This window comes from Polyodon spathula, chromosome 14 (assembly GCF_017654505.1).
Source record: "Polyodon spathula isolate WHYD16114869_AA chromosome 14, ASM1765450v1, whole genome shotgun sequence".
Taxonomy (NCBI): Eukaryota; Metazoa; Chordata; class Actinopteri; order Acipenseriformes; family Polyodontidae; genus Polyodon; species Polyodon spathula.
In genome coordinates this window covers 5,384,502-5,410,657 of record NC_054547.1, presented here as the reverse complement: position 1 = coordinate 5,410,657, position 26,156 = coordinate 5,384,502, and the positions used below count along the sequence as shown (strand labels likewise).

Here is a 26,156-nt window from a genome sequence, read left to right as displayed (position 1 = left end):
AAAGCAATTCAACTGCTACTGTAAAACCAAATTTTATATATATATAATAGCTTTTTTTATGTTGTTAGATAAAAACTTAGGCAGAGATAACACTTGCCTTTATTAAGAGCACATTTTTCAGTCCTAATTTAGGTGGCTTTTCTAAATGAGAACACTGTAATCATGGAATATTCTTTTTGCACTTATGTATTTGCCAATGAGAGTTTGGAGAATGTCACTTAACTAGTGAAAACGAGCACTGTGTTAATAAACTGTATACTATGTAAAACACAGTTTTATAATTTTTAATTTTATAACCTCTGAGTTACAAATTCCACCGTGAACTTTAACTAAACCTTATAGAGCATGAAGCAGTGTTTAAGTGTTGTACAGTAGATGATGTACCGTATTCCTTCAAATTAAAAACGCCCTGGAATTTAAGATGGGGGCCAAATTTCCCAACTGGAATTTGAGATTACTCACACCTGTTTTTCTCCCTCTTTGTGAACTGTAGTTTTGCTTGGCATGTCTAAAAATACGGGGGTCTGTTCAGCATTTCTGATCTGTCCAAGCAGGTACTGTTTGTTAGAACTGAGCCTAATAACGAAACGCCGAGATTGTAAAAGCTTCTCTTCAAATTCCTCAAGAAGCAAATGACCCTTCTTTGAAAATGGCTGCCTGTGTACGTCACGGATGACTGGAGATTGGGCAGCGACATCTTTGTTTGTACTCAGGTATTCACAGCTTCTGTTACATATATATATAATCTTAAACTTTACAAATAAAAAGCTGTCCATTTTTATAATTGTATTTTTTTTTATTTATTTGAAAGAAAAGCAAATATATGTATTTCTTAAATGACAATATATAAAATAAAACGAATAACAGCATTGGAATTGCAGATTAGTATTTAAAGAAAGGCTGTTTATTCTGGTATCCGTAACACTTTTATTGACTGTTAAAGAAGCCAACAAAAGTTTAGCAAATATCAATCTTTATATTACACCGTGTAACAAATATTTTTTTTTGTTTTTGTTCCTGGATAGTAAGTGTTATTTCCTAATTGCTTATGCCTCAAAAGTATAGAAAATGGCTATTATTCCCCACAAACTTTGCTTTTGTGACCAGGACAGTGATATTTCAAAATATCACTATTTCCAATGGGAAAAAGGGCAAATGTGTGTCTTTTCGTTCACATAAAGTCAGAAAAAAACAACATATGAATCCAAATTAACATGTATTTATACTAAAGTAATACAAAAATGACTACAAAAGATTTAGAAGTGAGTAGTTTTTCGAGATTTACGATTATACTGTATATTACAGTATAATCGTAAATCTCGAAAAACTACTCACTTCTAAATCTTTTGTAGTCATTTTTGTATTACATTTGCCCATTTTCCCATTGGAAATAGTGATATTTTGAAATATCACTGTCCTGGTCACAAAAGCAAAGTCTGTGGGGAATAATAGCCATTTTCTATACTTTTGAGGCATAAGCAATTAGGAAATAACACTTACTACCCAGGAACAAAAATTGTGTTACATACTGTTATTAATCAAAACTGTGACTAATGCATACGTTCAATGTTTGTGAATAGGCTAGAAGTGCATGGCATTACCCTTGGTACAGGCAGCATATAAAAGATCCATGAGAAGCTGGTGAATACAGTATTGCAGTATACCAGTCTGAGAATGTTAATCATATTGTGTTTTTGTTTATATAATAATAACGTAATCTCAGGGATTAGGCGAGGTAGATAAATGGGATTTGGGATTACAAGTGGTTTTAACTTTCAGGGTGTTTATAATACAGCTCGAGGATCAAGAAACACAAATATGTATTATGCAATATACCTTTTTTTAAACCAGCAGTTAAGTGCAATAACTGTTCTGTTTGTCTTGAATACATTTGTAATAGGAATTGTTTATAAGAGGAGGGGGACATGTTCAGAGTGTTGATTTGGAAATGCCTTTTAAAGCATTCTAAATTTTCATATTTTTACAGTATTAAAAATAGGCTGCATTGAATACCCACATATATAAATGCATAGTGTTTTTTTGCTTTAACTGTTTTAGAAGTTAAATTTTTTTTACCATGTTATCTTATATCTTATGCATCTGCTTGTTCTCAGACAGATGCCTGCAAATCCAAAATTACACAAAAGCTTACTATAATACTGTGATCATGATATAAAACATAATGGTACTCTGAATAGCCAAGTTGTCCCACTGATGCTGGCTGTGCTCTGCCCTGAGAAGTGTCTGAGAACACCAGTATCAAATTTCCTGGTTGTGCTGTGCTTTGCCATCATGGTCCCTAAAACAAAAAAAAAAAAAAAAAAAAAAAAAAAGAAATTTTCAGGTAAACACTTTGTAGTTGTTGCTTCACATTAATCAAAGTCACTGCTATGCTGATTTGAATCATGTACATTTATTGCAGCTCTGGAACAAATGCCCACGCACAGGTTCTGAGATACGTAGCCTTGGCAGTGCTGCAGGGGCGGCGAAGAATTCTGTCGGTGCCTTTTTGTGTCTGGTCATCTTTGGTTAGTGTGGATTGTTCCATTTAAGCTGAGCAGTTGAACAGAGCAGAGTTGGGGTCAGTTTCCTTTTTTCAATTCCAATTCCATTTCTAATCAATTCAAATTCCTATTCCAATCATTTTGCAACAAGGGCTTTATTGAGGAAACAAATACTGTGTACAACTTAATGAGCTTGTCAGGTAACCTGGTAAAGTCTACGGCATAAACCTCGGTAAAGACTATCCCGTAAAACAGAATAGGAATTGTATAAAAGGGAACTGGGATTGGAAATGGAATTGGAATTGAAAAAATGGAATTGACCCCAACTCTGGAGCAGGGTGCTGTGCCGTGCTTTGAGTTTATAATGAGTGACCACTCACCTCTGTGATTGTGGGAGGCCCTATCCCAGGGACTGGCCTAATGTCATCTGAAGCATCTTTCCTCCCTGTGCAATAAATTGAATGTATAATAAGATAATGACACAGGTCCTGAAACAATACATGTCAGCTCAACATGATTTTTTCTTTTTAAACACAGAGCAATGCAACTGTATTGAAATTCAGTAAGTAGAACGTTTATAACATTTAGCTATATGTAGATTTCAGAATGATTAAGATTACATAACCCTGCTTTATAAAACTAAAGACAGCTGAAACAGCAGTTTGGGGAAACACTCCAAAGGTTACTATTGTCATATTCCATCAGAAATTGTACGTTTTATATTTATTTGATTTCCCTGTACCTATGTTTTTAGACTGGAGATACATTAAAGGTTTGGTATCTACTAAACTAAAGTTCCTACAGCTGTTGTATGAAATGTAGTTACCAGCTTTTCTAGAAAATGGGTTCACTCCTGCCGAAGATGTGGGTGTCTGGATCATTGTGGGGGGAGGAGCGGATGTTGAGTTTGGCTGCTGGGGAAACCAAAAATAAACTTTTTATCTAACATGCAATAGAGTTAGGGCTTCTATGACATTAAAAAAGCATGCTTTTAATAAAAGGTTCCAAAAATGTTTAGGGGAAGTATCTGAGGCTTCTTATTGCCTAGTGTAATGACTAGATAAGGAAAACAAGGTACGGTTTACTGATGTAAGCCAAGCTGATAGAAAGAGATGTACCTTGACCACAGGATCGGTTTCATTCAGTTCCTCTTTCTTGCCTGCTTGACTCTGTGCATGGTTTTCAGGCTTTGACCTAAACCAACCAAACCAGCCAAAACGAGAGCCCTGAAGACACAAGTGGTGATAACTTCAGTTGAATCACAATAGAGGCACAAGCTAGAGGGCGCAGAGAGCATCACAGTGTCTCGAGACTAATGGCACTGTACTGTATGTCTACCCCTAGTGGAAAAAACAACATTAAAAGTACAGGATTGCTTGTTATTTTTCCTAATGGAATGACTTCCGTTGCAGGTCATGCCCAGGTGTAAAAGGGGGAGTGTGTATCCTCCTTTATACAGACCTTGTCAGTCTGGATCTTTGCTTGTTCTTCTCCCTCCTGATCTCCAGGTTTGGGCTGGCTGAATTCAGACTGGCTTTTTTCTTCCTTGCTGGTGTAATCCCCTGGAATGGAGTTCTGATAAACCAGAAACATCAATCTCAACAGCAGCAGTGAACCACAGTCTGAGTGTGTGTAGGTTTTCAGGGTTACATGACATGACATCGTACATGACTGCCACACTACTTACCATTCCATAAGTTGACTGTGTCTCCATTGGAAACCCTTCCATTTCACTCCCTGTGACAAAAAAGGTTTTGGGAAGAGAGCACTTTAGTGGGGCACAAAAAGAAAGTATGGATATTAGATGCTGTTGCATGCAAGTTTTAAACTATTTGCTTTTAAGCTTGTTTATAAAATATGGACTATTTATTACTATTTATTTAATGGTGGACTGGCTAAACCATTCACTAATATATGTAAAGAGACTTGTTTTAACTAGTGGCAAACATGTAGAATCCTTACCCTGAGCCAGGTGCTGTGGGGTGTGATCTGTGGTAAACTGGAAGGGGTAAGCCTGACCTCCAGCCTGCGGGGGCGCTGCAGGTACACTTTGCCCCTGCTCTATTACTGTCTGTGGAGGGGCGGTGCTCTGCTGAGGGAGGCTGGGCTGGTATGTCTGTTGTTCGCTGGTGAGAGGGAGGGGATTCGAGGGATAGACCACAGCTGGCCACTCGGAGGCATCCATAGGTAGCGGGAACTCCTCTTTATTTATAGTTTGACCTGCTGTCAAGAAACATAAAAAAAAAAAAAAAAAACATAAAACGTATTGGCTCTTCATGTTCTACAAAAATAGCTTATAATCAGCTCCGGAAACACCGTGCCCCCAGCGGATGTAATAAGTTTGTTATAGGTGTTGTTTCTTGCTTTCTGTAGAGGCAGCATTGCATGGGGACAGGTACCAGGAGATTAGACAGGAGCTCCATCGAGGCCACAGTGGTGATACAGCATAAATTAGATGAGTGAAGATAATTCTGATATTTTCATAACTATACCAAGTTGCTCTTCAAGTATTTATTATATAGTGATCTAAGAATAATAGTTACAACTATTTCTACATGCAGAGTAGATTATTACTGTAGATTTAGATTAGGAATCGCAGCCTGCTGCCCCTGGGGAAGTTCAGTTGTTTGGACCAATATACAGAATTATTCTTACTGTATGGCATTACAAAATAATTTCTCCCTATGAAGAGTATTATTAAAATATAACCACCAGTGTTACCTGCGGCTGGGCCATTCTCTGTGTGCTGGATGCTGGTTACTGGAACTGGTTGTTGATATTTTTCAATGTAGCTATTGTCTCCCATCTAAATAAATAAATAAATAAACGGAGTTCCATTTCTAGATAGGATCCATGTGTTCCAAGACAATTTACCCCCACAAATAAGAAGCTGATGCAACCCAGGAATCCCTGGTACTGTAAAATCCAGCTGTGGCTTGTCCTGTCAGGTGTTGATTGATCAAATTAACCCCGTAGCAGCACCTTGGTGAACTGAAACCAGCGTGTTTTTACCTGTAGTTGCCTGTGTCTGACCCGCAGTTGCTTCAGCCAATCAGGCTCTATGGTTTGCTGCTCTTCTGGGCTTTCATGCACCTGTGGATCTGAAAGTTTCAGTCTCTCTGCTAGCTGTGGAGATAGAATAACAGTTTCAGAGACTGTTCAGTGTAATGGGAAAAAACAACCAAAAACTTCAGTGGAACCTTCATTTCAATTTCCTGTGGTCGAGTGATGCCTCTAAGACATTAGGGGCGTCATTTACTAAAGGTTCTTAAAAGTAGCCATAAGCCATAACACAATCCCCTAACACACGTCTTAAAACTATAAATAAGTTGGTATTTATTAATGTGAATGCCACTTAAGACATGTGCTATAGAAATCATTAGCATATTAAGACGTGCCTTATCACAGAAGATTAAGGCGTGTCTTAATGAAATGACGACATAAGGGCCACTGACCATAAAGGAATGAACAGAGATTGAGATACGCAGTTGTCAGTTCTTGATTTTACTAAATATATGTATTAAATACTCTACAACGGCATTTGAAAGGCAGGATCGCAAAAATAAATAAATAAAACGTTATAAACAATCCTACCTAGACACCATCATGGCTGTACAGTATATGTGAAAAGCATTTCACTTAAACAGTATAGTAGCCTAATATATATATTTTGTATCCATCATTGATTAGATCAGTCTGCAGTGCTTGGGCTACATTAACAAAACTCTGAATACAACGAAGTATGGAGCTGGCATTTAGACCAGATGGCATTTTTCAGCAATCAACGCATTTCTGCACATTGAACATTTCTGCCTACTGTATAATCTATTGTAGCTAGACAAAGAATCATTTTGTACAGGTAAGTGCAAATTGGTTGCGCTGTGAAGGTACAGAATTATTTGTACAGAAGTAAAAGCAGGTATGCAGAAGGTATCGACCCCAGTGCCAGCCGACACATGCAATGGTATAGCTGTGCCCAAATCGTGGAGAAAAAATGCATTGTGTGATTTAGGAGAATACGTCCTTCCTTGATATTATGTGATTATCTAGCATGTGCCTTATCTTTGGATAACACGCGTGTTATCGGATAAGAATGTTTAATAAAATGAGGTCCTAGAAATCTTATTCTTTTAGATGCATGAATGACACTTTGTCTGCCTCATTATTCGTGCAATCACAATAGTCCAGCCCGTTTCAGTTTTCTAGGTGTAGAAGCTGGTAGTGTAAAAGCTTATAAACTGAATGGCTTACTGTACCTTGATCAGCTCTCCCAGAAGCACTTCAGAGCAGGCATCTAGCTTCAGGATGGCATTGCCAATAACCTCACAGTAATGGAATGCTTGAGAGGCAAGTCCATAGTCCAGCAAGCGACATGCGTAAATCAATTTATAAACCTGAAGAATGGTAAGGCAAAGCTCTTCAGTTAGCCTCTGTCTAACACCAGAGGCACGCAGGAATGGTTAAGTGTTGTTTTTATCAGCACTATATTGTAGCTATATTTAGATCCACTGTCTTTAAATTCAATTAAATATATGACTCCATTGTTCTGTAGACTTGTTTAAGTGCTAACTACTACATCTTATTCTTTGCTTAGAAATACTCAGATAGGATAATGCATATTTGTTTAAAATGTACCTGGAAAGAGGGAATACAGAAAGTTGGTTTGCCCAGTTGCTGGCAGTACTCAAACACTTCTGTACGCTGGATAGCTGAAGTTCTGGCAAACTTCCGGAAGGGCAGACTGTGAAAATACAGATGGCTTTAAAAAAAAAAAAAAAATCTCTAAATTTTTGAGAGCTTATCTGCCTAATTTTTCTCATCTGATTTTCTTTGATGAAGACAGTGTGATGCTTACCTGTGGTTGCTGCCTAATAGTACCATCTTCTCTGATTGAACTGTGTACACACCAAAGTGAACCCGTCCCATCAAATAGCAGAAATGGGCAGCATCTGTCAAACCCTTAGCAGCTAGGAAGGCAGTTAAAAGGTGCATTAGTAAAGTTTTGCTGTAGTGCTGTTCCAGTGAAAGTCTGTAGTAGGCTGTTTTAACTGCAGTGCGTTTCACCTGACTGTTAAACAGACTGTACACTTTTTAAAAGCTGTGGATATCATACAGAGAACAGACTGTAAAAAAACGTTCAAAGCCTAATGAAACAATCATTCAGGTTCATCTTTTTGTCTTACCGAGTGTGTCCCCCGTGGTAATGAGAGCTTTTTGGTTTAGCCCCGGATCACCCGTCTGATTTGAGAGGATCACGGAAAGGTGGGGTCTCCAGTCTCCCCACTTCTCATCCCCACAGCACTGGGAAAACAAGCATTGAAAATATATATATTTGTTTTTTATTTTAAGCATGTTTAAGTACATGAGTGCATATGTAAGGGGCAGTGTTGTGTGCCGTTACGGATTCTGTCTTGTCCTCTGTCGGTGAGGTTAAAAGCTCTAAAACCATGAATACAGAGGAGCCCAGCACGTTTGCATTGTGGTTAAGACACTTGCTTGCAGTGTGCGAGGTCGTTGCACATACAGTTTGGATCTGCACTACAATTACTTTTGAGATTGATGCAATTGCAACACTAAACCACTTAGTGGCACTGTCGGCTAGGTTAAAACCATAATCAAAGAACCCACAGTAACTGAGCTAGGTACAAATCCTGGTTTTAGTTTATGTAAACACATGTATTGGACTGTATTGGTTTAATTGTGTTGTTCCATTACACATGCCAGTTAAAACCACTCTGCCTTTTCACCTACTGTAGATACTGCAGGTATCCGCCCAGAGAGCAGCTGAAACAATGTTTGCAGAGGATCGCTCACAGCCAGGCTGCCGGTGAACCTGGAGAACAGTTGAGAAATACAATCAGAAACCTGTGCAGGATAACATTTTCAGCAGCAACATCTCTCTACTTTGACAGTTGAAATATCAATAAACATTCATCACACCAAGAACAAAATACACCAAGAACAACATACCCCTTTTGTACGAATCTCAGTGGTATGTTTCATATCACCAACATAATTTGGCATAAACCCCTTTTTTTTTTTTTTTTTTTTTTTTTTGCTTTCAATATTTTTTTTTTTTTTTTTTTGCTTAAAGACGTGTATTCGTCTATAGCTTTTACCAACACCCATGTCAGCTTAGTCTTTCACGGACTAAAGGTTAAGGAAAATTATTTGATCAAGGTACAGGTGCCCAGTTACCTGTTTAACACAGTGGTGTAGGTCCTGTTGTCCATTTTACTGGCCAAAAACAAAGCATGACCCCAAAGGCCACTTCTCATTGCTGCCTCCAGAGCTTCCTAGAGGGGCAATTCACAAGCAAGTTAAGAAACTTGCAACCGCAGCATACAGATAACCTTTCATCCTCAATTTTCAAACACCACATGGTTAGAATCTGAAGACCGTTTTTTCACTTAACCAAACCCTTAAAGGTGTCTGTCCCATAATGCCGGTTACTGTGATAAGGACTACCTGGCACAAAACACTATAAAGAACACATGGACTCAGATTGAAGAGAAATACTTGGGCTATGCTTTGCTACAGTTTTACCATGGCAACTAGAATGTCATCAAAGGAACTACCAAATCATATTGCAAAAGTAATAGCCATACTAATAGTACACTATTTCATCTCCGTTTTCCATTTTCGTTAGTATACGGGAAAACTATAAGCGGTATGTAATTCAACCTGTTCATGTAACATTATTCCACAGGTTTCATTCGACTTTATGAAGCAAAATGAATTAGGCAGTCAGCGAGTGAAGCAAGATGCTTCTTACTTTCTTCCTCCCAGAGAGCAGCAGCGTGGTGTATTTGTGCAGTGCCTCGGCAGGTGATTCCGCGCTGCGTGTGTTTTCTCCAGTCAGCAGGTCCGGCATGTCCATGCTGTGACCCAGTAGAGTCTCCTCTGTCAGGTCTATCAGGCTCCCTGTGCCTTCCTCGCAGTGCCCTGGGTTCATGCTATCTTTCATCAGGAGCTCGGCTATATCCGAGCCGACGATTCTCTGAAACGGAGAACGCAGATCTTGCTTACAACCCTTTAAAAGACACAAGGGACATGTGTGTCCCACAAATAAAAATTATGCCAGCTTTCGTATTCATGCAATCAGATGCACGTAGCAGGTTTCAGATTTACTGACAGGTTGGATCTGTTCATGCAAATTGTCAGTTTCCTCGTGATACTTGAGTCACTCTTAAAAGAAACTGTTTGAGCAACAAACACTTAATTCCTTGCGTACCTCAAGGGGTTAATTAGTGTGAAAAATACTGTTTTCATTTTAGAGGATTTACATTGATCATCTCACTGGTGTTGCACTTGTGCTCTGAATGCAGACTTTCTTTGATCACAATTAAAAACTAAATAAATGAATTAATTTACTGTGTGCTACAGAACAGTGGTTCTCAGTCTAGAGGGTCACCAAAGGGATTCAGACAGGGTACTGGCAACAGTGCATTGCAACAGGTCTTTTATAGAAAGGAGATTTTTAATCTGAAATTATTTCTGATTTACAATACCCATAATGTGTATTATTACTGTATTATTCACATAATGCCTATTTATACAGTACAAAAATACAGATTTAGACTTTTCTATAACTTATTATTAAATGGCTTTTCTCAACAGTGTGTTCTGGCCCGACCAAAGTTGCTTTTGGGGAGGGGAGAGATTCAAGCTTGAAAAAGTTTGTAAGCCACAGCTGTAGATAGATTCTTCTTAACACCCAGATGATGTACCTACTCCATTCTGTCTGCACAGCAGTACCAGCAGGTTCCAGAGGAGGGCAGCAGAAGGCTTGTCTCTCAGGGTCTCCTCTTTCCAGCAAGCGTCTGCTCTGTGCTGGGAAAATGTTATTGCATCCACCTTGTGGAGATCTTCCCTGCAAAAGACGTAAACCTTCGAGTCATCATCCACTATTAGTGAATCATATATATTAGGATGACTAGTGGTGAGTGATTCATGATACACTGTACTTCCAAAAAAGTTCTGATGCATATAGTGTGGAGGGACCGGGAATGTTTATGCTCTATTGTGTTCTTCATAAACTGTTTCCCATTATTCTGACTCGGCAGAAAAAAACAGGAATAAAATAAGGAACCATAAAAACATTTATATTTTCAACCAGATCTTTGAACAAAAGAACAATTCAAAACTCTTTTGAGCAGTGCTCAATTTTAAAAAAAAATGAATTTTAGAAATGGGATGCATTTTATAATACAAATTATAAATTATGCAAATATGAAAGAATCGTGTCCTTGTAAAGATGATTTTATTTGTTACATATTCTTACTGGCAAGTGTTTGAAAAAACGCATCAACCAATGGATGTATCCTTGACTGTGACTGATTTAACATTACCTTGCTAAAGGACCGGGGAAGGCTCTCATCTCTTCCTGCTCCTGGGTGTCAACAAGAAGCACCTACAAAGATAGACACGTGCTTATAAACTAGAAAGGTGAACTGAATAACTAATTACTTTGCATTGCTTTCCTACATCTTTCTACCCCAGTCTCTTGGTTTAGAGGAAGATACAGCAGTTCCAAACCTACCGTCCATTCCACATGCCACATGCCAGAAAAAAAAAAAAAACACACACAACTATGTACACTAATTAATATTTGTTTAACTTGCATTACAAAATCCGTCTCTTGATTTAAATTGTATACCTATCAACAAACGGTCTTGCAATTCAGCAAAAGGGTTTGTTGAGAGGCTGGCAGTGGAAGACTTAACCATAATGAGAAACCCTATCAACCCACTCTCTCCCCCTCAAATAGCGGTGTTTAAGCTCTTAAGGTTACCTCTAGGCTGTGTATCTCAATGAGCGCCGGCTCTCCTTGTGAAGGCAGGTTGGGGCTCACTCGGACCAGCTGACCTCCAGAGCAGAAACTGACTCGGACATGGGGCAGAGGAAACTTGAGAGGGGCAACAAGTGCAGGCATCACTGCACTCTCTTCCAGGACACAGCAAAGATAACAGAACAGGGTTACTGTGAACGGCTTGAGACCAGTCAACACCATTTTCTACTGCATTGCCTTTGGTTTGGTTACAGTGTCACTAGCTATTTGTAACTTCAACATTTATTTAACTACATTCTTATAGTCCTCTTTCTGCAGTTTAAACACTAATATGGTGAAGTAACAATATACAAATATTGATAAACTCTGTAAAGATTCATTAAAATATGCTTATATGTTTTTAATCTTTTAAATAATTGCTGTTTAACCTTTTTCTCTATATTTTGAATATTCCAGATGGCCTGAAATATTTCTGATTCCAAACGCTGCGTGTCATCATGTATCTTCTTCACCCACCTGTCTGAACAGGACTCCAGTGATTCTGTGGAGGCTGGTGGCTCTGATCAGTGGAATCGATATACTGGCTCAGCTCATAACCACTTGAGGACAGTCCAGATGCTTTAGCATCTGCAAGGCAGCCTGACCCATACAAGGGGAGCTGAAACACAGTGAACAGTACGCACGGATCTATGTAATACATCCTGCATGATTAATAAGGAGCTAGTATCTTCTTTAGAAAAAAAAAAATATTTAAATAGCATCAATTTCAGAGGTCTGGAACCACAGGACAAATCGAGGAAATATAATTCACAAACGTTGACAATGTTGTCCTTCCTTCCATTCTCATGCATATATAATTCAGTCTATGCACCATAGGCATGTTGGAGCAGGTAGATGTCACAGAACCGCAAGGATCACAGCTTGTTATTACATGAATTTCAGTGGCAGAACATTTAGCACATCTAGGTTATAGAACCGTTTGATAGGTTCAGCCGACAGAGGTTTTGGGCTCCCATGTATTCTATGCTATTATCTCGGAGGTAGTTCTACTCAGGGTACCTCTCTGTGATCACCTCCAGTCTCCTCTGCATGGCCTCCACTGTGGTTTTTCTCTGAGTTGTAGTCATACTGGTAACTCCCTGCATGCTCATTATATCTGAAAAGGACATGTGTAGTGGTTTGACTAGGTACTGCACACCTGCTTACTGGCTTCAGACAAACAGCCTGTCCCAGGGAAAAAAGTTATATTGAATAGGCAGTGTTAAAAGATAGAGTGACATATAACAGAAGAGTATCATATGGATATTACCAATACCTGTTGGACTCAAGGGTTATGATAGGAGCAGGAATCACTTACACCAGTACTTCCAACCCCTATAATATTCTGTTACGTTATTATCTGAACGCTTCTGGACACACTGACCTGTCTGAATGAGGTTCCCTATATGTATCACGAATCCTCTCCTGTTTATATCGCCTATCTTGGTAAGGGCCTTGGTTCCAGTAATCTTGATGGGGATTGATGGGATTCCATCGCTCAGCATCTACACAAAATACAGCCCATTTCTGTTTTACATAATAGCTTTTAGAAAAGGTATGGAAAGCACAATAGTTTAAACATATGCATTTTTACACAAAAGCTATTAGAGCTTGTATTAATGTAATAAAGACAGAAGCTTTGCACAGTTGTAAACATAAACTTAAAGATATCAGTAGCATGAGGAAGCAGTCCAGCTTGCCCTACATCAACTACATGTGCAAGTAAAAATGGAGTCATACAAGGGTAGGGATTTTAACTTATATCTGATAAATATTACTACCTCTGTATTCATGCTGTCCTCTTTGATAGCCATAGTCATAGTACCCATAATCCTCTCTGGGGTCACGGGCTGGATAGTTCTGAGAAGGATAATCGTAGCCCTGCCTAAAATAAACAGCAACATTTCATTCAGGTCTGTTAGGTACATTTTAAGGTCACTGAAGGGATGAGTAACTCATTGTGCTTTAAGAGAGATTTCTCAGATAAAACAAGTCACCATAATTACACTCAATTGCATTATTTTAAGAATTACACTTAGGACGTTTCCTTCTCTTTTATTCTCAGGGCTATCCTGATTGTGGCCAGTTTTATGGTTGTGTAGAACTGAGGTATACGGAAGTGAAAAGACTTGGAGGAATTGACAGGAGCCCTCTGAGCGCTGAACTATAACGCTTCTAAAGATACACTGGATATCAAAGCCATAAAACCATTAAAATAAAAAGGCTAAATGAGTACTGGTAAATGCAGGGCATGGTCAGTGTTGTACCCAGACAGCCTGTCAAGCTTCCTGCATGTAAAGAGATGCTAGAGTGGGCGACTCCAGGAACTGGAGGCCTGTCATTCTTATTTGGAACAGCAGTCATTGAATGTGCCTGTCTAGTCGGAAGGGGTGAACACTAAACTTTATGATAGAGGCTGAGCAAATTCCACTACTCTACTTAATTACAAGTAGCACAGAAAGCAGACAGCTTTGAGAAAATACTCAAAATGAAACTTAAAGCTTCTTCTCTACCCCAAACAGAACAGTGCAAGCAGGTGTCACGGTTTTTTGTGTGATAAAGTAAAGTGCACAAAAGACTAAACTATGGAAGAATTACATAATAGACTAGAACTGACATGAAGTTTAACATTATAGAGCAGTGGTTTTCATTCCAGCTAGGCTCTCAATTACTTAACTAAACTCTGAACTGAACAAATAATTTGCTTAATTTTTTACTTAAACATTTGCAGATTTCAAGTTAGCTATAACATTTTATAAGTAACTTGAAATCTGCAATCGAGGAGCTGAGAACAATTAAAAATGTCTAATTAAGCAAATCCTTAGTTCAGTTAAAGGTCTAGTTAAGTAAATGAGAGCTCAGCTGGAATGAAAATCAGAAGACACAGAGGGTCCACAGTACCAAGGAGACTGAGGTTGACTACCTGTGCATTTGCACAGGACACAGTACACGTGACCAACCATACATTCTTAAAGATAAACAACTAAGAGCCCTTAAAGTTTGAGGCAGCAATCCATAACTGTCTTTTAACATCCTCTGATGAAGCAACCTCTAAAGTTCACCCTATCTGCCAGTCCATCCAGTCTTATTTTAGAGCATGCCTAATACAAGTACAAGTTTAGGAAAATTGATATTAGCCAACACAACAAGTTTTACCACGCTGTAAGCCGACTGGATTTAGTTACTTCATTATTTTGCATGTAACGTTAATTTTAAAAAAACATCGCCTGAGAAAAGCAGACAATTGACACTCCGAAACACAATTTAAAAAGATACATGTCATAATACTGCTGTTTTAAATTCAATCTGGATTTGCAAATAATCAAGAAGGTATTACTTCATGTTAACAGTATTGACTTAATCTCTACTGCTCGGAGGGGTTGGGATGAACCTCTCGTTTTTTTTGTTTTTTTTTAACCAAAGAGACGCTAGCCTATCACAGATGTATAAAACTGAAACAGCCCACAAAGAAAGAAACAGGGGTTGTTTCTAATGAAATATCTGAAGTTAAAGAAGCGTTCCTGACCCACCTTGAATAGGATCTTCCCAATGGCTTCTCTGTGTGGTACCCTGATCTGGAAACAGGAGTGCTGATGTAGGTGGGTTGGAACTCTAGTCTTTGTGGGGGGCTGCTGACAGGGTAGCCTTCCCTGGGACCTGACTGTGCCCAGTGTCCAGCTCTGGGGTCTGGGTTTGGTTGGTACATGTCACCCTGGGTTGCAGGCATGGGGGGAGGCCTGTTGTTGTTGTGGTAGCCATCCCTGGTGTTAGGCCTGTAAGGATAATCAGACTGGGAGACGGGTCTTTGTAAGTAGTAAGATGGTGTTTGCGGGTGCCTTGGGTCATGCCACTGATAACCTCTGGAATCCATCTCGTCTCTGCTTCCTTCTAATTTAGTATTTTTCTGGTTGCATTATTTGCCACTGATGGTCCAAATTGAAATGGTGTCCCTGGGTGAAAACAAAAAGTAATCAGATTTTGTTGAAATTAATGGATAAAAAATGTATTCTATAGACAACAGGCAATATTTAGTCAAACCATTAAAATTTCAGATTCAGCATATGAACTAATCACCAGTCGTAGACTTTGGAATCAACTCCACTCTTAATGCAACAGCAACGTTTCTCTTTAAATGAACACTGATGCCTACACTTATTTTTTAATACTTTCCTTTCAATTTATTTCAAAGTGAAGACTAACAGGAAAACTAACTTAAATGACCAGCCTTGGTGTAAGTTTAAACGCTCCCTCTGATACAATGAAAAACCGAATCTCTTACCCTGGCTGGCTCTGCTTCACCTCAGCAGCTACCCTTCATGACATGCTAACAAGCGGCAGTACTGTACACTGTCAAAGTTCACCTGCCACATCAGCTCCCTTGAAACCACGGCCCACACTGATTCACTTCACTCTGTCTTTCACTTCAGCTAGTAAACCAGGGTAAAGTGCAGCTGCAGCTTGTCTGGAAGTGATAAGTGGCCCCACTGCTCTTAACTAGTAACAAGCGTACTTATATAAATATATATATATATATATATATATATATATATATATATATATATATATATATATATATATATATATATATATATATTTATTTATTTATTTATTTATTTATTTTTTTTTTTTTTTACTGTGTGAAACATTTGCAGAATTGTACCTGTTCGGCAGCTACGGAGCATATATTTGTATTATTACAGTTATTTTGACACAAAACTATTGTATTACTTACTGTGTGATTCATATACTGTACAGCATGCTATATTATGCGGTTTTATAACAACAAATGACCGATGCAAAAAAAATCAACAGTGAATATCAACAATAATTTAAAAACGTATTACCGTAACATTTAACAAAATATAAAACGTTAAATATATGGGGAGCATTGCGAACACTTACAGAACCCGCCTTAAAATAGCAGGCTACATTATCGCATTGCATTCGACAGATTGACGCTGGATCTTCTTGGGTACCACTGGTCTCCAAGTTCATTGCTAAGGATTACATAACGTAGTGACCAGGGCAAGATGTAAAGAGCTTAAAAAAACGAATCAATAAAAAAAAAAAAAAATATGGATTGAGAAGTTGCGCAACTGAAAATATATTTTAAAAAGTCAAAAGTTGTCAAAATGCCCAAATGATACCGATGCGATGTGCTGTTATAAAAACTATTCTGATCCGGTAGCTCGCTCTAATTATGCTGTTGTAGAAAGCTCTATATTTACAAACAGCCTATTTTGCATGTGGCTATTGCTGCGTTTTTTATTTGTGTAGTTTACTTACTTCGGTATGTAAATGAGTGGAGAAAACTCCGTGCAGAATCAAAGCGATGAAAATGCAATGCATCTTTCCCTGGGTCCTTCTGCCACGTAGTTCCTCGGAACCATTTATCTGGAGCCTCGAGTACCCAAGCGGAATCATGCAGGCGGGGTAGCTGCTGTAAAAACTCCAAGTACTTTGGAGTCATTCTGGACAACCATATTGAGAAGGAAGAAATGTTAGCATCTGTAGCAAATATGAAGCATGGAGAAAATACACGCATGTAGCGCGTACTGCAGCAGGACAGGCTCATGGGGGACTACAAGAATGGGTTGTGCACACACCTGATTTTTTAAAATAAAAATACATGTTAAAAGGCAAAATGAAATAGTTGGGTTTTTTTTCGACTGTTACTAGACTCCCTGGAGAGAGCTCCAAGCCCCCTGTTGCTAGCGCATACAGTTATACTGGGAATCGTGGGATCAGAATTTGTCCGGATGGCTTTGCAGAAGATGGACGGGTACCACTGCACGAGATGAAAGGAGGTTGGGTGCGGTCCCTGAAACCCGATATTAGGGGTCACGGGGAGGATGCGTGCAAAAGACTGATTAAACTGAAAGAGGGGTGCTGTGATAGCAGGAGAGTGTTTGTTGTTAAGTAAACTAAAACAAAAGATAAGCAATCTAGATACAGAGAATAACACCTACAGTAAAATACAAACAGGCTGACGTCAGATTTTTTTTAGTTTACAGGGTCTTTTTTTTTGTTGTTGTTTTTGTTTTATATATATGCGCGCAACTAAGGGATTGATTTGCTCAACCTAACCCTAGCCAGAAGCTTATAGTACCAGGGAATCCACATGGATTGCATTAACTAATAATTTGAATCTTGGATTAAACAAGGATAGGAGGTTAATGCAAGTCAGTGCTGTGGACACTCTAAAATGATCGAGCTGTGATTTATCCTTGCAGGGTAAAGGTTGATTAAAGAATCCCCTAACCCTAAAAAGAAGAGCTAAGTGATGTATACGAGTACTGTCTATACATGCAGTATGTGTTGACATTGAGGGTATAACGTCATCCTGTGGATTTGCAGTAACCAGAATTCCAAATCTTCATCATTCTCAGGCGAATGTCCTGGGAGCACCCGATTTCATCACCATTAACATCAGCCATAGGTGATTAACACCTTAATGCAAGCCAAATGTGAAGTGCTACTACCAAGGTCATGCATAGCTGCTAACAGGTAAGGTTTTTAGGGCAATGGTTATTTTCACAGTTACAAAAATAACCTGTTGTGCATTATATATATATATATATATATATATATATATATATATATATATATATATATATATATATATATATATATATATAAACACACAAATAAAGATGATTCACAATGTGTGCAAAACCAGAAATGAAATGCAAAGAAGTTCCCTAAGTTATTATCTGCAGATGTGTGAATTTGGAACAGGTCTCATTAATAAGAAAAGGACAAGGAATATAACCTACTGAATGAACAATGGTGAGCTGTGAGACTTGCACTTACCCTACCACTAACTCTCAGTCTGTACTATCAAAGGCGAATCTGTTGGAGTAGCAGTTACAGGGAGAAATAAAACAGTCAGGTGGGGGGGAGCAATCCGCTACACTAACTGCTAACTTGGGAACTAGTGCTGTGTCGTGTTATTTTTCTTGCTCTAATGAAAAACAAGGTGGTAAATTTTTATAGCAATACATTCTTCCACAACCAGCCAGACACCTTCCTGCTGACGACTGGAAGATATTTAATTTCAAAGCTAAGAACCGTTTCCTGCCAAAAGGGGGCTTTGTTGTGTTTTCCACAGCTCCAGATACAGCTTCAGTTAGCAAAGACGGACTGTTTTGAGTTGAGTTAACCGCTAAATTGTGTCACAACTCTTTTGGGGATGTCTGACGTTACTGGATCACGTGATTTCCCGCCTCTGATATCAGCCCTGGCTGTGGTGGTGTTCTTTTGGCTCGAGTCCATTTTCAGCTTGATGTCATATCCTGGGATCTTATCAACGCCCTACAAGATCTGTATTTTTCCTTTGTAGTCTTCATTTGTTCTGCTTGCAGAGCTGTCCAAAGTCTGCACATTTTGTATTGTTAAGTCATCGTGCAAGTTTTAAAACAGCTTCATTAGCTATTGTCTGCTTGGTTCACCTACCTAGTTGTCTCACTACAGTGCCATCTCATCAGTATTGAGCTTTAACTGTGTTCCCTCATTACATTTATCTCATATATCATAGAGTATAGCTATAAATAAATACATATTTAGTCTTGTGAAAAGTGTAGGTTGCTGTTTTTATTTATTTACCAAATTAACGTTAAATATATATGCACTGGACATCATTTTGCTATATTGAATACTTTAATTCTGTGCACAAGTTCAAAGCCCTTATATATTAAAAAAAAAAAAACAGATAACTGGCCTTAGAAAACCGCAATAATAATAATAATAATAATAATAATAATAATAATAATAATAATAATAATAATAATAAATACAAGCACAAAGCGTTGTATATGCAAACACTGGGTGCAATTGTAACAGGTAACTAGTCTCTCGAGGGGTTCTCGCGGCGGCCAAAGAGCTCCAAACTGCACGGCCCTTAGCATCGGGTTCGGCATCTCCAATCAAACTAGGTAAGCAGCTAAGCTACAGTAGGCTGTTGCTACGTGGTACTACAAACGTTTTAAAATAGCGTATAATCAAATATAATAGTTTAAAAGGCTTCCTGGCCTAAAACTGACAGCTTAAACTTTAGAAACGTGCTTTCTTTATCCAGTTTGGAATACCAATAAACATTTTGACAGGTAACACCCCCGCCACAGGTACGCACGATTTAAGGATCTATTTTGAATTTTAAAACCAGCTGATTTGAATATTGCTAGAAGTCTTACGGGTTTATTTCAAAGCGCTTGTTCTCTGTCTCGCATAACTTCACTAATGGACCGCTCGGTGTCGCCCTATATCTGGGTTCCGATTTCGTACTTTTCTTTGCAAATGTTTAAGGTGTATAAAATATGATTTATAAAATATGATATGATAGTGACACATGCAAGTCAAAGCGGTTAGGTTTAAGTCAATCGAGTCTTATATGAAAAGAGGTTCACATTTTTATTTAGCAACATAAGGAATTGGTTAAATGTAAGCAAATGCACCGTGCAATGTAACACAAACCTTGTCACTTTTCAATGATCTCTAAAGAATACAATATTTTAATAATGGGCAAGACTCCTCCCCCTTGCATCCATGTCTCCAATGACCTTGTTCTTGAGTTGTTACTACCAGCCATTCCCCAAATCACTCGAAGGTATGCACCCTCAGCTAATTAGCATGAACCAATGAACTTTCATATGTAAATAGCCGGCAATAATTCTCGGGTGATTGTTCAGCGTTTCCTCCAAATTTATCTGCTGAACGCCGGTTTCTTCACTGGCAGACAGGAGTTGTCACCGAGCAGTAAGGATCAGAGAAAGACGCTTGTGGAAGCTGTAACTTACACTCATTTCCAAAAAGCCTGTCTTCCTAGAACATACTTGGATTACCTTATGTGCAATATGACTTTGGAGGAACTAAGTGGAGATCAGAGTACAGAAAGGTACTTCATTTCTTTTTTTTTTTTTTTGGTCCATTTTTAACTTTCGGTGCTGCTATCGCGATTGTTGTTTGGATAAAAATAAGAAATTATTTGTCACAGTTTCCTTTAGTATTGTTACACAGAATCAATTGTCTCGTGTAATTATTTCTTAAAAGTTGTGTGGAAAGTAATTGAACCGAGTAACCTCATGACACCAGTCGGTAGCGTTTGCAGAAAAGAAGAAAAACCCAAAATATATTACAAAACTGTAAAAGGTAAATCATCAAACGTAGTTTAAGGGAAATGTAGTTTTCAATATATTTGCAGCTGAAATATAATATTATGATTTAACTTTATAATCAACACATTTACCACAGCAATCTGAGGTTTAGGTATATTTCCTGTGAGTTTGTTCGTGGTTAGCTAGCTTGGCTATATTATTAACTCCATCAGATTGTAAGAGGAAGTTTTCTTAATGGTAGTTAATCAATTATTGCATTGGTATGGGTGTAGTTTATCACAGAGACCAGATGTATAACCAACCATTCCTGTGTGTTTCATTCACAGCATGGATACAGTGGGAAAAGCCCTTGAAGAAGTTCTTAGCTCTGCATTACCTCGAGGATGCATAACTGTTGGAGTTTATGAGGCGGCAAAGTCACTGAACGTGTAAGTATAAAATTAAGTTTTTTGTAAGCAAATGTATTACTTTTTGTTTTTTAACTGTATTTAAAGAATGAAATGTAGAATCTAAATGCTCGACTCTTAATTTTTGCAGGGATCCAGACAATGTGGTTTTATGTTTGCTGGCTACAGAGGAGGAGGATGCGCAGGACGTTGCGCTGCAAATCCATTTCACCTTAATTCAAGCATTCTGCTGTGAAAATGACATTAACATCTTAAGGGTGAACAACATGCGGTGTCTGGCAGAGCTTGTAGGCGGAGTGAAGCAAGGAGGGGAGCCCGTGGACCTCCACTGTGTTTTAGTCACTGTAAGTGTCAATTCCTGCTTAGTCACAGGCCACATTTCAAAGTCAGGGTGCTAAATTTAACAGGAATGCTTTGGTGTTACACAGAACCAGTTCACGTTTCTTTTTCTGCTGGTATGGTGGTATTTGGTGGCTCAGCTGGTACAATGCTATGTATTTCCTGCCTTGTTGCAGGCTAGATGTGCTAACAGTTGTTCCAGGAACTATGCTCAAAAGGGGGCACAGGAATCCTGTGAATGTGATCTCTGAATACAGACCAGTTAGCTGAATTCCAAAGCTGTCCTAATCTATGCATTTATGCAAAGTTATTTTGATTTATTTTTGTGTTCAAGTACCCAATTCTTGAATGCAAAGAACTTATAATGTGCAGTTTGTGTGAATGCAGTCTGTATCATTGCTGAGCCTGTGTGCAGTTAACAGTACAGCATGCCTTAGCAGAATCAATGTGCTGGTTCAGCATATTAACCAACTGTTTCTTTGTTTCTTTCCAGAATCCACACGGATCTACATGGAAAGATCCAGCTCTGAGCAAAGTAAACGGATTCTGCAAAGAGAGCCGCTGTTTGGACCAGTGGGTGCCAGTGATTAACCTTCCGGAAAGATGATGCAGAGGGGAAAGACGTTTTCAATGAACTGCATTGGATTTGAATAATTCTCAGGAGAAAATCCCCCAAGCTGATGCAAAACATTTTACAAAGTGACCAGGAGGGGGTGGAGTTCAGTTCAACTACAGGAATGAATGCTCTGCCCAATGGAGAGTGGTGTCCTGGCAGTTTGTGCAACGTCAGGACTAGGGGAAAAAAAAAAAAAATCAGTTAAAACTGATCTGTACAGAGAAACAGATACAGGAAACTGAATCATGTGAGACCTAATCAGCATTTACTGGAAAGAGATTTGACATGTGTGATCTGGTTTAACAGCAGGATTGATGCAGTAGCGGTGACATGTGGTTTAGGAATGATTTAAGGAGTTGGACAGTTCCTAAAAGAGTAGACTATATATATATATATATATATATATATATATATATATATATATATATATATATATATATATATAACATAATATATTAATATTATTTAAAAGACGAAAAAAAAGGCAAATAATAGGAAAACATGGATTTTAATGTTGTTGTTTTTTTCATTGAGAAATGTTAATATTCTGGCCATTCTTTCTGAATGTGCTTTGAAGTTCTTGTTTTAATTTTTTTATATGAATTCAAATGTATTTGTGTTGACATTTTCCATCGTAATACCTGTAAATAACTAGCGTGATTGTAACATTTGTTTTAATAAACTATTTAAACTCGGTGGATATGGTGTGAGTGTATTTTACTTTTCAGTATTTTCCCAGTATCTGAAACACATTGGTGGTTCAAAAGCAGCTACAAAGAGGCCAGTGCAGGCTTCAATGAGCACTGCATGGTGAGTGGGGTGGGGTGGGTTAGGAGGAGGATCATCCATTTGCTACACACAGGTTTTCCAGAATGGCTGAGAGTATCCTGTTTGGTCAAAATCCATGCCCACCACCACTGTCTGAAAAGTGTGGGCTCCATCCTGTTTGATGGTTTTGATTATTTAGTTGGCTTTTGGCCAGATACAGAATGTTTTGGGTTGTTTCCATTTGGTTAGCAAGATATTTCACTTATGACATAACTGGAACAGTTTTCACTTCCTGCTGATGAGTTATTTAAGAAACAGCACATAAAAATACAGGGTCACATTCAGAAACTATGAAACCCGGTACTAGAATTACACAGGGAGGCCAATTTTATATATATATATATATATATATATATATATATATATATATATATATATATATATATATATATATATATATGTGTGTGTGTGTGTGTGTGTGTGTGTGTAATCATAGTATGACTAAGACTGTCAGTAGGCTCTTTGCCTTTAACACACAGGGCGTGACAGATTGGCTGTGATCACTGGAGCCAGAGAATGTGTCTCGTGTCCAGAACTAGAAGCTGAAAAGACAAACGGGCAGGTATGCAGATTACACAACTCTTGCTATGCAATAGTGATGCAGGAACTTCTGATGCAGGCATGTCACTGCTGTACCTTCTGATATCAGATAAAATGACAGTGTACAATAACCAAGCACGTGACCATTGCATATTGTTTACACAAGAAACTCTGAAGTCTGAAAAAAGGGTGATGGTTCCAGAAGATTAGTTTCACTGCATTTTGAAATGTTTCCTGTAAATGATCTTTTTGAGGTGTGGATTTTAATGTGCACGAGTGAAATTATTTGCTGCACACCTTAAAATAGACTTTCAGGATGTGAGGGGACTTCAAAATGTGTTAGTCATTAAAGAATACACCACACAGTACGTCAGTACTCAAGATCACTGCATACAGCAAAGTATTTCCTTATTAGCTTTTGATTTTAGGACAAACGGTGCAAACATACCATTGCAGATAAAGCTTGCCTAATTATGTGTTTTGGAATCATACCCATAATACTGTAACATAGCAACCTACCTGCCTCCATTACTCATGGTTGTGATCCAGCAGCTTTCTGAACAATTAAAATCTGTTTAAAAAAAAAAAGGTGTTTTTCTTGGTTTTTTTGTTAACTTATCTCTGCTAAGTCCCCTGAGGAGCACTTTTTTTTTAGAAACAAGCTGTGTCAATACCATGCAATGCTCCAATATCTCCACAGACCTGTGTGCAAGTCCAGCATGGGTATGGCTGTTTGTGCTTAGCCTTCAGTGGACAGTAGCCGACATGGTAAAAACACCCAATCCGGCACAACAGGAACAAGGCATCTTTGCAGGGAGTCTCAGAACGAGAGGTGATGAATTGGATGTAGAGACTGAGCTCCCACCAGGGCAGACTTGCTTACCTTACATGTGGCAGCTTGTATTACTGCTGCTTGTGCTATCCCAGTTATATGGATACAGAGCTGATGGGCAACAGAATCCACAGAACCACATCTCCTAGAATCTCAACTTTATTTTAGATCTCAGCTTAAAATACAAATTTAAAAATCTATATAAAATAGGAACATTTATTATTAACCAATTCTGTTTTCAGGTATTATTGTACTGTTCAAATGTTGTTGTACTGGCTCCTCCACAGTTGACCAAAGCATTCACAAACTGGGTGCTTTGGGGCATGCTAAAGAAACAGGCAGTGTTGTGCTTCTACAACATGCAAAGCTGTTGGATGTCCCTGCAGTAGTATACTGTTTTTGGCATGCGTTTGTTACTTTCAGGGTGTGGTTCAATTATTCAGATAGACTGTTTGCACACCCTAATAGTCCAGTCCAGTATTTGATGTTGTAGAAATACAAGTTTATTTCTTAGTAATTGTGTCTAGCTTTGTAACAACAGTCTGTCCATGGAAAGTAGGAAGGTCTTTCTCAGGCTTGGTGGAACTGGCAAACTGGTTCATATCTAAAATCTCATGTACTGTATGCTTGGTCTAACCATCAGACCAAGTTGTGTCCTGTTAAAGGATATAAGGGGTTGTGTTGTGTGGGAATAAAAAATCAGCATTGAGCTGAAACCAAAAAGGACAGTTAACATGCACAGACAGCAAGCCATATCTGACTATGCATTGGTAGTGATGCAATTGTTCTGAGTTTCTATAACAACATACAGTAGATCTTTTTATAAAGGTTTTTTTTTTAAATAATTTTGCTTATACATTCATACAGGATCAAATATCTTTCCTTCAAGAAACAAGTTTGCTGTGTTGACTGTATGCTTTCAATGCATTTCACTGTTGCTTTTGTGTGATTCGGAAGCAGTGTGGTCCAGTGGTTAAAGTCCAGGGCTTGTACCCAGAAGATCACTGGTTCACTGTGTGACCCTGAGCAAATCACTTAATCTTCTTGTTCTCTGTCCTGCAGATGAGATGTTAAAACAATGTTCTATTGTAAGTGACTCTTCACAGCCTACCTCTCTAAAGTGCTTTGTGATGGTGGTCCACTCTGAAAGGTGGTACATAATCAAGGGTTACTTCTATTGTTTTTTCCCCCCTGCTCTTGTTCTGTCAGAACTTGTGAAAACATATTTTTACTTGTACATTTGAAAAAAAAAACATACCCATGTGCATTATTCTGAGATTTTGTGTGATTCTCTAAATAGCTGCCCACCTGCTGAGAGGCAATTAGGCGTCATCCCGCTTCTATTTATAAACAATCTCATCAAGTAACCAGTGAGGCTAAAAAGAGGTTTTATACACTAAGCTCCAAATTGGAAATCCTATAACTCTTGTAAAAAAAAAAAAAAAAAAAAAAAAAAAAAAGACTGATTCACTTAGCCAAATAATTTCCTTTTTTAGGTTTTAAGTGCTGGAAGTTTAAGAGCACTCACTGAGTTAGCACTGGTGTAATAAATAGCACTGTGACATGACTGGCAGGCGTGGTACAATGATCAGTCAATAAAGAAACAGCTTGCTCAAACAGAAGGAGAGTAATCATGCTGACAGGATTCTGTAATGCATGCTTCTAGAATATTATATATATATATATATATATCACATTGTGGAAGAGGCCATGCTTCTACACCTGGACTCTGTACTTCTTGTGCAATAAAAAAAAGAAAGAAATCAGAGTTGCACAATTTTTGTGAAGGAAAAACAATCTTCATATAAAAGTATCAGTAAATTTGGTGCAGGTAAAATTTGGATTTGGTGGGGCGAATGCATTAGTGAGGTGTGGATGAAAGGTTGGTTAATCATTCAGGTTTGAAATATCACAGCAACTAAAAAAAAAAATTAAAAAATGTAAGTTTGGCTCTAAAACAGACACTTTTTAAAGTTCCTATTTTTTTTCTATGTTGGCACAGAATCCTGAGGTCAAAGCTGCTTCTAGTTCCTTATTACTGTGAAGATACACAGGATGCCCCATGTGACGTCAATTCCATCTGATACAGACTAACAGATACAAAAAATGACAGATGGCTGAATCACATATATCATACATACTATAGT

At 38.2% G+C, this 26,156-nt stretch overlaps 2 protein-coding genes across 6 annotated transcripts; one reads left to right on the top strand and one right to left on the bottom strand.

The window, feature by feature from the left end:
- Window positions 1-1,469: 1,469 nt before the first annotated feature.
- On the bottom strand, window positions 1,470-16,727 carry sec16b (SEC16 homolog B, endoplasmic reticulum export factor). Of its 5 annotated transcripts, none has more exons than XM_041271306.1 (25): window positions 16,621-16,727; window positions 14,865-15,284; window positions 13,116-13,219; window positions 12,719-12,839; window positions 12,355-12,451; window positions 11,812-11,953; window positions 11,299-11,450; window positions 10,856-10,917; window positions 10,239-10,377; window positions 9,280-9,504; window positions 8,703-8,800; window positions 8,256-8,337; window positions 7,688-7,805; window positions 7,360-7,471; window positions 7,140-7,263; window positions 6,761-6,898; window positions 5,517-5,630; window positions 5,226-5,310; window positions 4,467-4,727; window positions 4,192-4,241; window positions 3,966-4,079; window positions 3,623-3,730; window positions 3,331-3,418; window positions 2,885-2,949; window positions 1,470-2,299 (listed from the first exon to the last, which is right to left on the bottom strand). In XM_041271306.1, the coding sequence occupies exons 2-25, from the start codon at window positions 15,203-15,205 to the stop codon at window positions 2,291-2,293; spliced, it is 2,949 nt and encodes a 982-aa protein (XP_041127240.1). In that variant the 5' UTR covers window positions 15,206-15,284; window positions 16,621-16,727; the 3' UTR covers window positions 1,470-2,290. The 5 variants fall into 5 exon arrangements, with proteins under 5 accessions (XP_041127240.1, XP_041127242.1, XP_041127241.1 ...); XM_041271308.1 differs by lacking the exon at window positions 16,621-16,727 and adding an exon at window positions 15,614-15,731 and having other exon boundaries at window positions 3,331-3,415; XM_041271307.1 differs by lacking the exon at window positions 16,621-16,727 and adding an exon at window positions 15,614-15,730 and having other exon boundaries at window positions 4,467-4,724.
- Window positions 16,728-20,036: 3,309 nt separating this feature from the next.
- Window positions 20,037-21,861, top strand: LOC121326375 (growth arrest and DNA damage-inducible protein GADD45 alpha-like). Its single transcript, XM_041269631.1, has 4 exons — window positions 20,037-20,227; window positions 20,774-20,875; window positions 20,985-21,198; window positions 21,687-21,861. Exons 1-4 carry the CDS (start codon window positions 20,178-20,180, stop codon window positions 21,798-21,800), a joined length of 480 nt encoding a protein of 159 aa, XP_041125565.1. The 5' UTR covers window positions 20,037-20,177; the 3' UTR covers window positions 21,801-21,861.
- The last annotated feature ends 4,295 nt before the right edge of the window (window positions 21,862-26,156 follow it).